The 15934-nt window shown below is 36.6% G+C and overlaps 1 protein-coding gene across 1 annotated transcript in view; it reads right to left on the bottom strand.

Annotated features, from left to right (window-relative positions):
* The window catches only part of SBF2 (SET binding factor 2), a 3151758-nt gene that overhangs the window by 197294 nt on the left and 2938530 nt on the right, over positions 1–15934 (bottom strand). The window contains exon 37 of the mRNA XM_044058929.1: positions 237–363. Coding sequence (XP_043914864.1) covers positions 237–363 — 127 coding nt within the window. The remainder of the gene's footprint in view (positions 1–236; positions 364–15934) is intronic.

Genomic DNA, 15934 nt, shown 5'->3' on the forward strand with positions numbered 1-15934 from the left:
GGCACTCGACACAACTCTAAGCAAGTACCTTGTAAACAAAAAGCTCAGTGCTTGCACTTAGTTTTCCCAGGTCATTAAAAAGTAAAAGAAAAATATTTTTTTTTACCTCAAATCACCAATAATATGTTGCAATGTCCCTTTTGGAAACACATGCATTATTTTAAAACTATTTCATTTTAGTTTTTGAAGAACCTATATTAAGTGTAAGCATATTAAATAACTGCAATTTGACTTACCATGCTCTAGGCGTTCATAATCTGAATCAAGCAAAAATGTTTTAAATCGACTTGACACAGAGTGATAAGCCAGAAACTTCAGGTAGTACTGATTAAACTCAAATGCCATTGGATACTGTTTATGAATCTGCAGAAGATGGAAAAGTGCAAAATTAAATCTGATTAAAAAACTTTACTTGAAACATACTGTAAGCAGATCACCATGATTCACTATCACACAGCTTTTTTTTATTTATTTTGAAAAAAACAGAAGTAGAACATTCACATTCATTCAAAACATAAAGCTATTATTTCGTATTTTACATATTAAAGACAAAAGGCTATACTGATTATTCTTATGAAAGGAGATACATCAATGCAAAATAATCACATTTCTGTTTGTGTGCATGCGTGTCTGTGTTTGTATACATAGTTGATCAGTATATATTACTTCTGAACTGGCAAACTTTTCCAAACTGTAAATCTTGGCCATATCATCAATATATTTATAATAGAAACCTCTACAAACCTGGCTGAATATCCTAAGAGAGTGGAAAAAGGCATATTTGTTACATAAGATTTCTTTATATGTCATTTTATTTTTATTTATTTAACATTTGTTGACCGGGAAAGTCCGACTAGGTTCCACAGAGCCTGTTTTCAGTGGAGGCCCGGGGAGAAATGCTCCAGATGCATGTCTTTGGAATGTGGGAGGAAACCGGAGTACCCGGAGGAAACCCACACGAACACAGGGGGAACATGCAAACTCCACACAGAAGGCACCCCAGCCGAGAATCGAACTGGAGAACCTCTTGCTGTGAGGCAACAACGTTAACCACTGCACCACCCTATTATCATTACATCATTATTATCATCATTATCATTAATTCAGTACAATATAAAAACAATACATAGACACCCACTGCAGCATAGAAACCAACCCAAAAGTGCAAATGGTAGCTCTTAATGTGAAATGCATGGTAACCATGGGAATGAGGGTATTATTTCTTCAGAAAGGCACACAGCAATGCAGCACTGTGTATGCTGCAATACAAAACAACATTGTGTATTTGAAAATCAACCTTAGTACAACAGAAAGCAGGGCAGTACTGAGTTTCCTAGTTTTATGCAACATACTGGGTCCTTGGAAAATTCCAGCATTACAGGAAAGGCACACAACAATGATACATCAGCTGCTGAAAGGTCAGACACAAGCAGAGTAGTTCTGTGAGCCCTGCCGTGCTAAACAGTAAAAGCACAGCATCCCAAGAGACTACAGTACACAGCATGCAAACTGAGGTTAAGCTAGTACGAAGGAATGTGGTACCTGATTTATAAATGTACTGTACTGTGCCCATTACTGATTTCTGTATATTGAGGGTGGTATTCATAGTCTGGGTCTTTGCATTTTCATAGTGGTGCTACCAGGTTATGCAAGTCCCAAACTGTCAGGATGACTATGAAAATGTGGAGGGCTTTGTGTGAACACTTCCCCCTGTCAGAAATGCAAAACATGATTAGCACATAAGAGATAGGGGGGCAGCTACTACATTGTTAAGGGGCTTTACATGTATGCACATGAGTTAATTTATATATATGACTCTATAATGAACTCATGTGCATACAAAGTGTGTAAATAGCCCTGAAGTTATACCAGAATGTAGCAGCTTTCAGTCAGAATACAGACAGGTGAATGGAGCTGAGTAGGTGGTTCTGCATACCTGGACGTTTTTTACTGGAGGGGTCACTTGAGTGAATGTTTCATTTCAGTGCTTGTGCATGCCTGGGCGTAATAATAAAGGGGTAACTTGGGTGAATGTTTCGTTTTAATACTTGTGCATACTAGGGCATGTTACTAAAGGGGTCGCTTGGGTGAATGTTTCAGTTTGGTGCTTGTGGATATTAGGGCTTGTTATTGAAGGGATCACTTAGGTGAATGCTTCATTTTGGTGTTTGTGCATACTAGCAGTTGTTACTGAACTGGTCACTGGTAAATAATTCATTTGTGTGTCAGGGAAGTCCTTGTGCATACGTGGTCATACTGGTGAAGTGATCGCTTGTCAAAGTAATTCATTGAGCCATTTAAGTGTCTGTGGACACTTAATACAAACTAATCAATGGGATGCTGGGGAAACAATTCATTTGTCTGTCAGGGAAATGTTTGGGCATATTTTGACAAACAAGTTTGTGACTTGCAGCTCCAATATCAAAGGCAAAGCACTGCATTTAACAATGGATGTGCATACAGCAGTGATGCCGGACTAAGAAGTGGAAAACTACGTCATTAGTATACTATGTTTTACGACATTTCTCAATTGCATCTCATTATTTTTCAGGATTTGTGCATTAGCATAAACGGTCTCTATGAATAACCCTATCGCATTTGCACGAGCAACTATAAATGCTGCCTAAATATATAACCATCATGCAATGTCTTTAAAATCTTGTATTTTGCTGAACTCTATATATTTCTCCGCCAACTTGATTGAGACTAAAACTGGTAATCTGTGAATACTTTCCAAACCATTTAACAAATTTAAAATAAAATAAATGCCTATTCTTACACTCTCTGATAGCCAGTATGCAGTTTAGAAGGTTGTGAAATGACACCCACCCCATGACCTGCAATGATGTCAACAAGCTCTGCCTATGCATACTGCGGCTTTCATTCAGCTGCTGTGTTACACCTGCAGTTGAAAGCATTGTATACTACAATCCAGGCTGGTACAGATTTTAGTTTTTGTGTTCTGTGTGCACATACGTACTAAAAATATACATACATACAGATAACAAAAAAAGGAAAAATACTGCAGGTTTAAAACCATAATTTACTACATTAAAATAAGCAATACCAGCTTGAATCCTGTTTTCTTATGTTTAATAAGAATATAAAGTTATGTTTGAAATGGATCTTACATAAGAAGTTTAGACAATGACCTATTTTAATACTCCATTTGTTGATATCAAGAGTAATCATTCCTGTTCCCTTTTTTATTTAGCTCTTCCTTAAGGAATGTGTGTACTACCTTTAAGGCTGAAAAACTACATTTTCTTGGTAGTAGTTTTTGTTATTTATCTATATATCAGTGTATATGTGCGTGTGTGTGTATGTGTGTATATATATATATATATATATATATATATATATATATATATATATATGGATCTAGGACTATTTACCGAACGCCCAAGATACAGAAACTAAAACCGCCGAACACACTTTAGCGAAATTGCTTTTCACCGAAAGAGCACCTTCGGTAAAGTGTGCAAAAAAAAAAAAATAAATAAAAAGTAACAAAATTAAAAAAAAAATAAATAAATGACCCCAAAGAAGTCACATTTATGCAGGGGGCAAGCCCCTCTGCCCCCTCCACATCCCCCCTACTTTTATATTTTCTCTCCGAGATCATACTACAGTAGAAAAAAGGGAATATTCCCTTATCCCCACTGTGCTACGATCTCAGCAACATCCATTTCCCCATGTTATTCTCTCTTTTTTTTAGCACACTTTTGCAAAAGTACTTTTTCAGTGAAAAGCACTTTTGCGAAAGTGTGCTCAGAGTTTTCACTTTCAAACGGTCATTTGATAAACAGTACAGATCCCAGGTATGTATGTATATATATATATATATATATATATATATATATATATATATATATATATATATATATATATATATATATATATATATAGATACACACACACACACACACACACACACACACACACACACACACACCCATATATTTAGGTTTTATATCTACATATATATATATATATATATATATATATATATATATATATATATATATTCACTTCATAACACTGACAACTCAAAACGCTGAAAATGAGAAAACTTCATAATATAGAAGACCAAAACACTGAAACTTCAAAACACAAACTCAAAACACTGAAAACACATATCATACATATACTAAGTTTAAACAACATAAATCATAGCACTTTCCACCAAGTGTAGTGAAGTGCAATCTTGGAGTTGATATATATATAAGTAGCAGGGGATGTGGGGGGGGTGCAGGGCTTGCCCCCCTTCTTACACTTGGTGGAAAGTGCTATAATTTATGATGTTTAAACTCAGCATATGTATGATATATTTTTTCAGTGTTTTGAGTTTTCAAGATTTTGAAGTTTCAGTGTTTTGGTTTCAGTGTTATGAAGTGAATCCATATAGACAAACACACACACACACACACATATATACATATATGTATGTGTATATATATACATACACACACACACACACACACACACAAACAAACCCAATCCACAACTTCCTTTTTTCCCGATTTTGCAAATGGGAAATAGTAACCATTATCTAGAGCCAATGTTTACACCACCAAGTGGCTAACCCTGCATACTTGTTCTTTTATAACCACCACACACACACACACACACACACACCTATGGCAGATTGAGAATGTCCAGCACACCTACTGCACGTGTTTGGAAGGAGGAAGGAAACCAGAGCATCCACAGAAACCCCAAGGGAACCCAGGGAGGACATGCAGACTGCATACAGAAGGCACCTCAGCAGAGAACTGAACCAGAGATCTTCTTGCTGAGAGGCAACAATGCTACCTGCTGCACCACTGTGCCAACCCATATATATATATATATATATATATATATATATATATATATATATATATATATATATATATATTCATCTATAGACAATGTAACCTAGTGTTGAGAACATGTACTTTTCCAGCCTTGAGGGTAGTGCACACTTTCCTTAATGAATAACAAACAAAAAAGAGAAAACTAGTTGTATATTACAAGCAAACTTACATTGTTATTTGACATGTAAGCGCACTAACTTACAGCCAGGTATATGGTGACTTTGTACTTCGATAAGGAGTAAACAGCACCAATTACAATAAAAATACAAACTATGTAAGTACCACTCTTTCAGTTACTGGCATTGAATGTGACCTGTTTACGTAAAATGCAAACTATGTATGTACCACTCTTTCAGTCACTGGCATTGAATGTGGTTTGGATTAATGCCCTTGGTGCAATTTACAAGGCTATTATGGAAAATGGAAAATTATATATTACTTGTTACTTATAACTTAGATCTGATGAAGTTCTGACAAGAGTGAAAGAAGCCATCTCTAGTTTTTACTTAATAAACTGTGGTTTAAACAAGCAATACCAGCTTGCTTGAACTTCAAACGCATGAGACCAGAAGACTGAAGTTTTGAAATTTCAAATGTTTTGAATAGAGATCATCTTATAGTGCAGAATGGGATATTTACCGTTTTTCTCATTGTAGTGTGACCTCGGGTTGGTATATTTATTTAGCAGGGGGTGTTGGGGGTGTATGGGGGCTTCCCCCTGCAAAAACATAAATGAAAACTGCTTTTATTTATTTTTTTTTATTTCATTTTTGAAGTTTCAAAACTTAGATCTTTTAGTCTCGGCCATTTCAAGTTCAAAGGTTTGAAACTTCGAGCTTTATAAGTACACACACACGCACACACACACACACACACACACACACACACACACACACACACACACACACACACACGCCACATAAATAATGAAAATATTTATTTTATTTTACATTTGGTTGCAGGGAAAGTCTGATTGGACACCAATCCTTTTTCAGTGGAGGCCTGGGGAGAAAAGCTCCACATACAAAGAGATTATTATAGACAGCAGAAGTAGCTGACATCATAGAATAAGTTGATTTTGCAAATGACAGTAATGACAACAAACACTATGTAAAGAGTTTACAATCTACATGCACATGGTTGTCTATTTACATATAAGAACAAATAATTATGCACATCTTGAAACAAACAGGCTGGACTTCTATCTCAGAGAATTGTGAGTCGAACACTATAAAAACAGAAAGTAAGAGTGAATACATATTCACAGATGAAAATCATGGGATGTTTTGTGCACAGTTAATATATGTGAGCTCCAGAAAGTATTTCTTGTGGTGTTTCTGTTTAAGCAATGTAGATGATGGTCTTGAGAGCAAAAATACTATCCTGGGCTAATGTAAAAACAATAGTAGGAGACACCAACACGATATATAAGCTTCTCTGTTATAAAAATCCAAACTCGAAACAGCTTACAAATCGAAATGCACTTTAATGGAGAAAGAATAAGCGCTTTCGCGTAGTGCAAGGCTACGCTTCATCAGATAAAATCACAAAAAATGATACAAGCTTAAATAATGTCCATTTTGGCGAGATAGTTAACTAATAGAACAATAATTGAATAATTGAAATGTATTACAATCTGGATGCCTGCTAACCAATAATGTTTGCTAGAACAATCGGCCCTAAGTATTGCAGAAATACCCACAACAAAAGTAGATGGTAAAATGCATGTACAAAAAAGATATATACATATAGCATCAATATAAGGGTCCTATACATATTGCAAGGTTTCAAAGCATATTCTTCCAATGAGCATAGACCCCATAGTCATGTCAAACTAGTACAAATCATATACATAAAGCAGCAAGCTTCGAATATGAGGAAGGTGAAACCAGCAGACAAGTATAAAGCTAATATGATATTCAAGTGCCAAAGAAACGCATCCGGAAGTAAACATAATCAACACACACATAAAATACATCCCACAAAATGCCCTAGTGATTCGGTTAAGATAAAAACTATTAAAAACACAAACCCTAAATAGAGGAAGCCAAACTGGCGACACTAAAACATACGGCTCAATATAAATACTCTGGTTACCTATAAATCCATTAAGAATAGCGAGCATAATGCAACAGATAAAAAAGTACATCCAAAATAAAACATTATAGATATGTAGCTTCATAGTAACCCTTTGATACTCAAAGATAAACAGCAGCAAACACAAAGATTCCATTAAAAATGTAAAGCCAAAACTTTTTGCATACACAACAACGCTGCAGGCAATATTCAGATGCGTAAGAAACCACAGAGAAACCTGTCTTGTAAACAAATCAAACGTACCTGTTGTCAAATTCTGGAAAACCCAAAAACGTTCCATCCCGACCAGAAACTGAGTGCTATAATAAAACAATTGAACAGAATATACCATCCAAAGATAAATTAACCCCAATAGGCAACAAAAACGCAGTAAACACCAAACGTAAAGTCGTCAGTAAACAGACTGCTTAAATGACGTGTTGTTGCCTTAGGTCACATGATAGCTCTATAAAACAAGAAGATAGACGGAACATACCGTCAAACAACCATACATTCTCCTTTAAATCTAACAGTGTAACTGAATGTTACATTAGTCAACATATTACATAGGACAACTTGAAAATGAACCCAAGTGAACAAATACATCTGAAAAAAAAAAACACTTATAACCAAATACATTGAATGAAAAATCTAATAAATGATAAATTTGACAAAAATATATAAAAAATGCATCTATACTAATAAATGATAAGTTTCATGTAGTTAACATAAAACAACACATATATTATAAAGAACATATGAATATGTAGAACAACTGATGATGTATATCCAAATAACATGGAATTGAGATGTAATATGGACATTACTATGTTGTTCTGAGGAGATACAGCAGGACTAGGCTAAAGACAATGACTAAGTTCATATTCAGCAATAGAATGAGTAGGACAAGAAATTCAAGGATTAAAAGAGTATATTAAGTCAGGTTTAGCTCACAACTACAATAGGTGTCACTTCCTATCTAACAGTATTGGCTTAATGGAGATAAAGCCATTCAGCCCAGGGGGTATGTGAGCTGCCATCCTTAGAATCCAAACAAGCTCAGCTTTTGCTAAAGCATTATCGTGGGCTAATGCAAGAGCATAGTTTTGTTGTGGATAAGTGACATTTCAGTTTTTGGTTAAAATCGGATAGGTTGGTGGTAGTAGTTATATCAGAAGGCAAAGTGGTACAGATTTTAGCTATATAGTTTGAGAAAAGTGAGTCCCTTGCAGTGTTGTTTGACTTGGTTACATTTATTAGAGATTTGTTGCTACAGCATAGGACATTATTAGTGGAGTAAGGGTGTAAGAGATTTTTAAGGGCAGGGGTATTTTCTGGTTGGTTAAGGATTTTTTGGGCCATGGTAAGTAGACTATATAGTAGAGGATGGGGAAGTTCTAGCCAACTGAGTTGCCTGAGTGCTATGCAGTGATGTGACCTGAAGGGCGAGTTTGTGGCAAACTTGGCAATTTTGTTATAACATGATTCAAGTTTTGATAATTCAGATCTCCTTAAGCTAGTTAGAACTGAGGAGGCGTAGAGAAGATGTGATGTGTTTGTGCAATGGTTGCTTTAGTGCAAGTAGTTAGATACTCTCCCTCTAAGCTCTTCTCAGCTACTCAGGCATCTTTTAACTTAGTTGAAACATGGCTCTCCAACAACCAGCTCATCCTTAACCCTAAAAAACAAAACTGTTACTGTTCCTACCTAAAAAGTTCAGCAATGTTAAATCCTCCTTCTCCATATAGTCCCTTAACACTCCCATTCAGGTAGAATCCAGCACTAAGCTCTTATAACCATCGACGATCAGCTTAAATTTGACTTGCATGTTAATAACTGTATCAAAAAGACTCATTCAAAACTAGGGCTCTTTTACTGTAACAAGAAACTCCTTACCTCTGAAGCCAAGATCACTCTCTCTCTTGCCTACCTTCTACCCAGTCTAATGTACAATTCTCAAATTCTCACAAATCTTAACCCAGCACTCCTGAACAAACTCAAATTTACCTACAACAAGGTAACTAGATTTGCTGCTCAACAAACCTACAAATCCCATCACTGTCTCGCTCTCTAAAACACCTAAACTGGCTTGAATTACCCCACCAGCTTCTTCTCTGTCAGCTCCAGATCATCAACTCTGTCCTATACCAGCCTTCCTACTGCCCAGCACTATCCCCTCTCATCTCCCATTATTCTCCCTCCAGACTTCTCCAAAACTCTATCCAAGACCTACTGCAAATCTACAAACCCAAGTCTAAATTTGGATGCATCATGTATAGCTATCACCCCACTGTTGCTTGGAATAGGCTCCCACTAGAAATCAGGACATCCTAAATAATTTAAGATAGCCAGCAAAGAGCAGTTTAAAAGTCACTGATCCTGCCACTGTACTCTCCCTCCTTAAACATCCCCTACTTCCATACCTTAATCTACTTTCTGCCCTTAACTCACTCTTCTCACGAATGCTCTCTCTAATCTTCCTAGACTACTCTTTCTACTGGTTTTTAAAATCTATTAAGCAAATCATCTCAGAGAAACATTCTATTGTAATTGTCTTGCCTTCATGCAACTACATTATGATAAAACTGGGTTTTTATTTATTTTATTAGACATTTGTTGACCGGGCTAGTCTAGCTGGATACATGTCCATTTTCAGTTCAGGCCCAGGGAGATAAGCTCCAAGAAATCATACAGAGTTAAAACAGAAGTTATTACAGATATTATAAAACAGCAAATATTACAAAAGCTAATTATATAAATAAAACTAAGTTCATGCTTTTCCATTCTACAAGAACCTCTCTTCCCTACACTCTGTTCAGCATTTTATCTATGACTAATACCATAATTAAACCCATAACCCATACCAAACGTCATTTTGTAACCACTTACCTCCAAAACAATATTCATCTTAGTGACATACTTCTTTTTATACATCTTAAAATAGTTTTGCTATACTCCTGATTACTGACACTGTATAACATTGTATGGCTGCTTATGCCTTGCAATAATCCTGTAACATCGCTGTTTAATGGTAACTTATAATGAAAATTGTATAATATGTTGGAGCTTTCCTCCCCGAGCCTTGAATGAAAAAGGGCTCTTCAGCTCAGTTAAACAATCCCGGTCAACAAATGTAAAATAAATAAATAAAAATAAATAAATTTTGCTTCTTCCTATACAGTAAACCAAGTTTTTGTGTACTTTCTTTATGGTCTGGAGAATATGAATATCACACTTCATTTTATCAGCTTCTACCCCCAGACGTTTGGTATGGGTTATGGGTTTATTATGGTATTATTCATAGATAAAATGCTGAACAGAGTGTAGGGAAGAGAGGTTCTTGTAGAATGGAAAAGCATGAACTTAGTTTTAATTAGGGTTTAGAATGAGTTGTGCACTGTTTAGACATGCCTCAACTTCAGAGAATGAGGTTTGAGTTATAAGTTGTAAAGAATGAGCAGCACAGATTAGGGTGGAGTCATCAGCATACGGCACAGCTGTAGCATGCATGGTTGAGTTACGGAAGTTGTTAGTAAAGAGTGAGAAGACCAAGGGCAGAACCTTGAGGGACTCCTTGAGTAATGGGTAGAAGAGGGGAGAGGAATTGTTACCATGTAACTGCTTGTTGGTGACCAGTTAGGTAGTCACTGAACCAGGTTAGAGTGGATTGGCTCAATTTCAGATCAATGAGCACTGTAACATGCTTAGTATGTAAGACCATATCAAAGGCCTTTGACAGGCCAGGAAAGATGGTGGATACAAAGGTGCCAATGTTTCTGTGATGATTAACTGTGTTAGCGAAAGACATCAAAGCTGGGTATCGGATAATAGCTTGTTAGTGAGTAAGTAGTCCATGAGTTGAATGTGTATACATCTCTCAATGGTCTTAGCTAAGGGTGATAAGATAGCAGGTGATCAATAATTTGACAGTTCTGTTGACTTGCCACCTTTATGTAAGGGAATAATATGAGAGCTTTCCAAATCAAAGTGACTTCGTGCTCAGATATGTATCTGTTAATAAGGACAGATACAAGGGTAGATGATAATGTCTGCAGCAATTCTAAGGTATTCAACTGGCAGGTTGCCAGGTGCAAGGGTAGTGGGTTTTAGTTTTTGTTAGCAGTTTTTTGATAGTGCCATCTGAGACAGCTTCTAAGAAGATGATGTTGTTACTACTACTATGTTGTAATGACTGAGATGGGGTGGGGGGTGGTTGGACTTGTTGGCTAAGGCTAAAATAGTTTCAGTAAAGTATTTATTGAACTGGGAGGTTATGCAGTCTGAGTTGTTAATAGTAGTTGGGGAGGGTGTATTGATGTTACCTGGAGAGAGTATTTTCTTTATAGCTGTCAAAAATGTTTGCGGATTATTTTGGTACTTTACTTGGAAGTTATGTTAGTAATATCACTTGTGTTGTTTGACTAGTCTCTTTGCTTTATTTCCGAGTTCATGGTATTCCTGTTTAGCAGTTGGAGTTCTAATTTTATACCAGAGTTCCCAGGCCTTGTACCTAGTTTTTAGTAGGGACCTAGTTTGTTTGCTTAGCCAAGGGACAAAGTTAGCTTTAATCCGTACAGTTCTGGGTGGAGGTAGTATGCTCAAGTTGTCAAGGAAGTTAGAGTTAAAGTATTTAATGGCATCTTGTAGGGGTAGTTGATTAAGTGGTGTTTAGTTCGGGAGTTTGAGGGTGGTTATGAAGTGCTGAGGGTCAAAGTTTGTTTTGTTTCTTATTTGGTGACTTGTAGTTTGTTGTGTTGGATTAATTCTATGCCTGATTAGAAAGGTGGGAGATGGTCACTGAGGCTGTCTGGGAGACAACAAGGGAGTGTTGAGAGAAATGGCCTATTTGTTAAAATGCAATCATAAAATAAATCTTTGCGTTCAGGAATAGCTGCGCATGTTTGCAAAACTGGACCAAGAAAGTCTCAGTAGCCATGCAGCTGTGAGAAATGCGCAACTGCTGTTGAAGTAAACATATGCTACTGAGATCATCACAAAACTAACTAAATAAGAAATATAAGCACAACATATTTCCACTTCACTTTACAAAAGAAATAAAAAAATAAAATAAAACGAAACAATATAAAAGCTCAAGTTCTTAAATTATAACTCATACTCTCTAGCACCTTGGCAAATGCCTTCAAGGAAAATAAAAACATGCAAAAAGTCAGATCTTAGAAGTAAAAAACAATTAACATTCTACCAGTAAAACCAGAGGACCAATAAAACAATTAATGTGATAATTAAAACCATCAAGAAAAAACAAACCAAAACTAAACTAATTGTTCAGTCTATGTCATTATTTAACTGACAGGGCTGTAATGTATTAAACTTAAAAATAAATATACATATTTTTAACGTAATACATAGTTTCTAAGATTATAACCTCATCTTACATTCATAGTTACAAGTTGTGAAATTTTTCTTCTTAAGATGCATACATTTACCATGCCTTCAGCTCAATGAATGTACTAATTTTCAGACGATAGTTTACTGCAGTCAGCCCTATATCTAGAATAAAGTGACTGTGGGAACCAGAAAAGAGTAATCCAGCCAGCTTTAAACCAAAAAAAATGCAGAACTAGAGACTTCTAAACCAGAGAAAATAACTGTCCAGTACATATATACACTAGCGGAATGGTTTGCACTTACCCCATAATTACCATAGAACTGAACTGACCTGTCCCTCTGAACTGACAATATTTTCTTTTTCAAGGGCTTCAACCTGATTATCATCTCTTTCATTGCAAATGGATGTAGCAGACACAGAACTTTGAAAATGCATGTAGATTCAGCAGAAAGAACGAGTCACATGGTCACTTTCAAAACTGTGATGATGAGAATTTTGAGTCTTCCTAATTTTGAAACTCAAGAGTTTTAGTGCCTTTTTTGCACCTTGAAAAGCAGTGATCATGAGTTGTCAGCACTAATATATATATATATATGTATATATATATATATATATATATATATATATATATATGTATACACACACACACATTATATGTGTATATATATATATATATATATACATATACATTTATATCTATATATATATATGTATGTATACGTGTGCGTGTGTGTATATATATATATATATATATATATATATATATATATATATAGAAAGATGGATATATATATATATATATATATATATATATATATATATATAGAAAGATGGATATATAGATATATATATATATATATATATATATATATATATATAAAGATGGATATAGATGTATATATATATATATATATATATATATATATATATATACAGATCCAGGACTGTTTACCAAATGCACGAAACGCAAACACTCACACGCAGTTTTGCAAACTGTCTTTTCACTGAAAATGCACTTTCGCGAAATAGAAATAAAAAAAACTAAAAAACATCACATAAGGGCTGTTGGTGCAATCATGACACAGTGGGGATAAGGGAATATTCCTTTTCCCCACTGTAGTGCGATCTTGGAGTGAGAATATAAAAGTAGGGGGGGGTGGGGGGTGCAGAGGGGCTTGCCCCCCTGCATAAATGTGATTACTGTTTTTTTTTTTTAATTTTTTTATGTTTTTTATTTTTTATTTCTGTTTCGCAGAAGTGCTTTTTCAGTGAAAAAGCACTTTCGTGAAGCTATGCACGAGCATTTGTGATTCATTAAGTAGTGTATTCAATAAATAGCCCTAGATTCATATTATATATACATATATATATATATATATATATATACATGTACATATATAGGATCATAAGAAATTACTAGGCTAATGGCTCTGGACCCTTACAAGCATAGCCAAGAGTTTATCTCCAAAAAAGAAACCTCAATCAGCATCTGTCACCCCTGTCAATGAGGGACACAGGTGGAACCCCTTAGACAAATTTGTGGTTTCCCATCCACTCTTCAAAGTTGCCCTTGAAGAGGGTCGGCGACATACTTTGCTTGATGTGTATGAGGAGTCTATTACAGAGACGGGGCAGCCTCTGGGAGACAAACCTGTCTGGATGCAGAGGCTGGCAAAAGGATTTTAATGTTTGGAGAACAGGTAGGATTGTAATACTTAGGAGTAAACCTCATATCGTTTACCTGGTGTCCATAACTTTATGACATATGGCTGTCTCTACAAGAGATGTTTTTTTCTCCAGCAATCAGCTTCCTCTATTACAAGGTAGAGAGTTGCCAGGAAAATGTATTTTCTTGCTACCAAGAGCTATGAATGGCACTATGATCTACTGACACAATAATGGGGATGTTATCTAAACCATGATAGAGAGACAATTACTGTCTGTTTTGGTATCCATTGTCTGAATGATCAGTTTATGATTTCTCTTTTGGCATGAAATACAGATATTTCCCATGTAAGGAATAGATCCAGACAGTCTGAGCTGCCGGAAGTACCTATCATAGGGATAAGTACTAAGGACACCAATATGGGCCAAGTGGTGTGGTTACCACAGAAAGTATTACTGAGATGGTTTACCAGAAAAATGACTGTTGGGTGAAGGAAAAATAAATGTTACAGGAACCCTCTCCATCTAAGATGGAGCCTTCCTTGCCTCACAAAGTGTTGTTTGTCATTTTAATGAATGCAACATTCCTCGCACTTTCTTTTCATAGGTTCATAGGTTCATACTAGGCTATCTGCCCTAGGGCATTTATAAGCCTAGCAAGAGTGTGTTTGGCTTTCACCACCCATTTTAAATGAATTTTGCTATGCCCTTTTTCGAGGTTAGTATACTGTGCCTCTGTCTAACAGTGACACAGAAGTGATACCCGGGGTAAACGTACAATCCCCCCCATCCACTCATCAAGATTCTTCTTGAAGAGAGTCAATGAGGGACTCTGTCTAACCTGGACTGGGATTTTATTCCAGAGTGAAGGGAGCCTCTGGGTTATGAATCTGTCCCTCCAGCATGTCCTATTTATTTCAGTGCTGAGGTTCAAGTCACTCGAGCGCATAGCTTGATGGGATTTGGATTTTCTGAGATGCAGCATGTCCATTAATTCCGGGTTGGACATGGCTTTATACGTCAGGCACAGATCACCTCTGAGCAGGCTGTATGCCACTGAGTAGAGCTTGAGTTTCTTTAACCGGGCAGAATATGGCATCTGTTTGAGCCCTTTGATCCTCTTGGTGAGGTATTTTTAGGGTCTTTCCAGTTGCTGCAGGTGTCTGGTAAGGTACATCCCAAAAGGGGCATTGTACTCAATTATGGGCCTGATGAGGGATGAGTAAAGAGGCACGATGACCTCCCCTGATCTAGATGTGAATCCCTTCATGATTAGGTGGGCTATATAAAATGTTTTTCTAACCACTTTGGCCACGTGGTTTTCAAATGAGAGATTGCTATCAACTTGGGTCCCCAGGTCCCTAATTACTTCTTCCGTACTTAATGGATTACCACCTATGTGGTAATTTGTGGGCACTTTGTTTTTGCCAAAGGGGATGACTATACACTTTTTGGCATTTAGCTTGAGGCCATGGCTCTGGCACCAGTTGTGTGTTTCTATGAGGCCCTTTTGTAGGATGCTTGTGTTGGCTGGAGAGTCAATTATGGTGCCTAGTTTGCAGTCATCTGTGAACTTGGTCAGCCACAGTCCTTCCGTGTTGGCCTGTACCTCCGAGAAATATATACTGAACAAGAGAGGTCCCAGGACTGAGCCTTGTGGGACGCCAGTTCTAACTGGTTTGGAGTCTGACATGGCTCCAACAATTCTAATCATGTGGGTTCTGTCCTTGAGCCAGTTTGCAACCCATCTAGTGACATAGAGGTTTATATTTAAGCTGGTGAGCTTATCTATAATGCCCGAGTGGGGTATTGTATCGAAGGCTTTTGCGAGGTCCAGGTAGGCTGTGTGGACCACCTTCCCCTCATCAATGGCCTTGGTGACTGTTTCAAAGAAATCGACCAGGTTTAAGAGGCAGGATCTGCCCTTAACAAAGCCAAACTGGGTAGGATCCAGTGTCTGTAGGTCCCCAATATCTTTATTTAT

The sequence above is a fragment of the Protopterus annectens genome, chromosome 17.part0 (genome assembly GCF_019279795.1).
Source record: "Protopterus annectens isolate FY-2018-M chromosome 17.part0, PAN1.0, whole genome shotgun sequence".
NCBI lineage: Eukaryota > Metazoa > Chordata > Ceratodontiformes > Protopteridae > Protopterus > Protopterus annectens.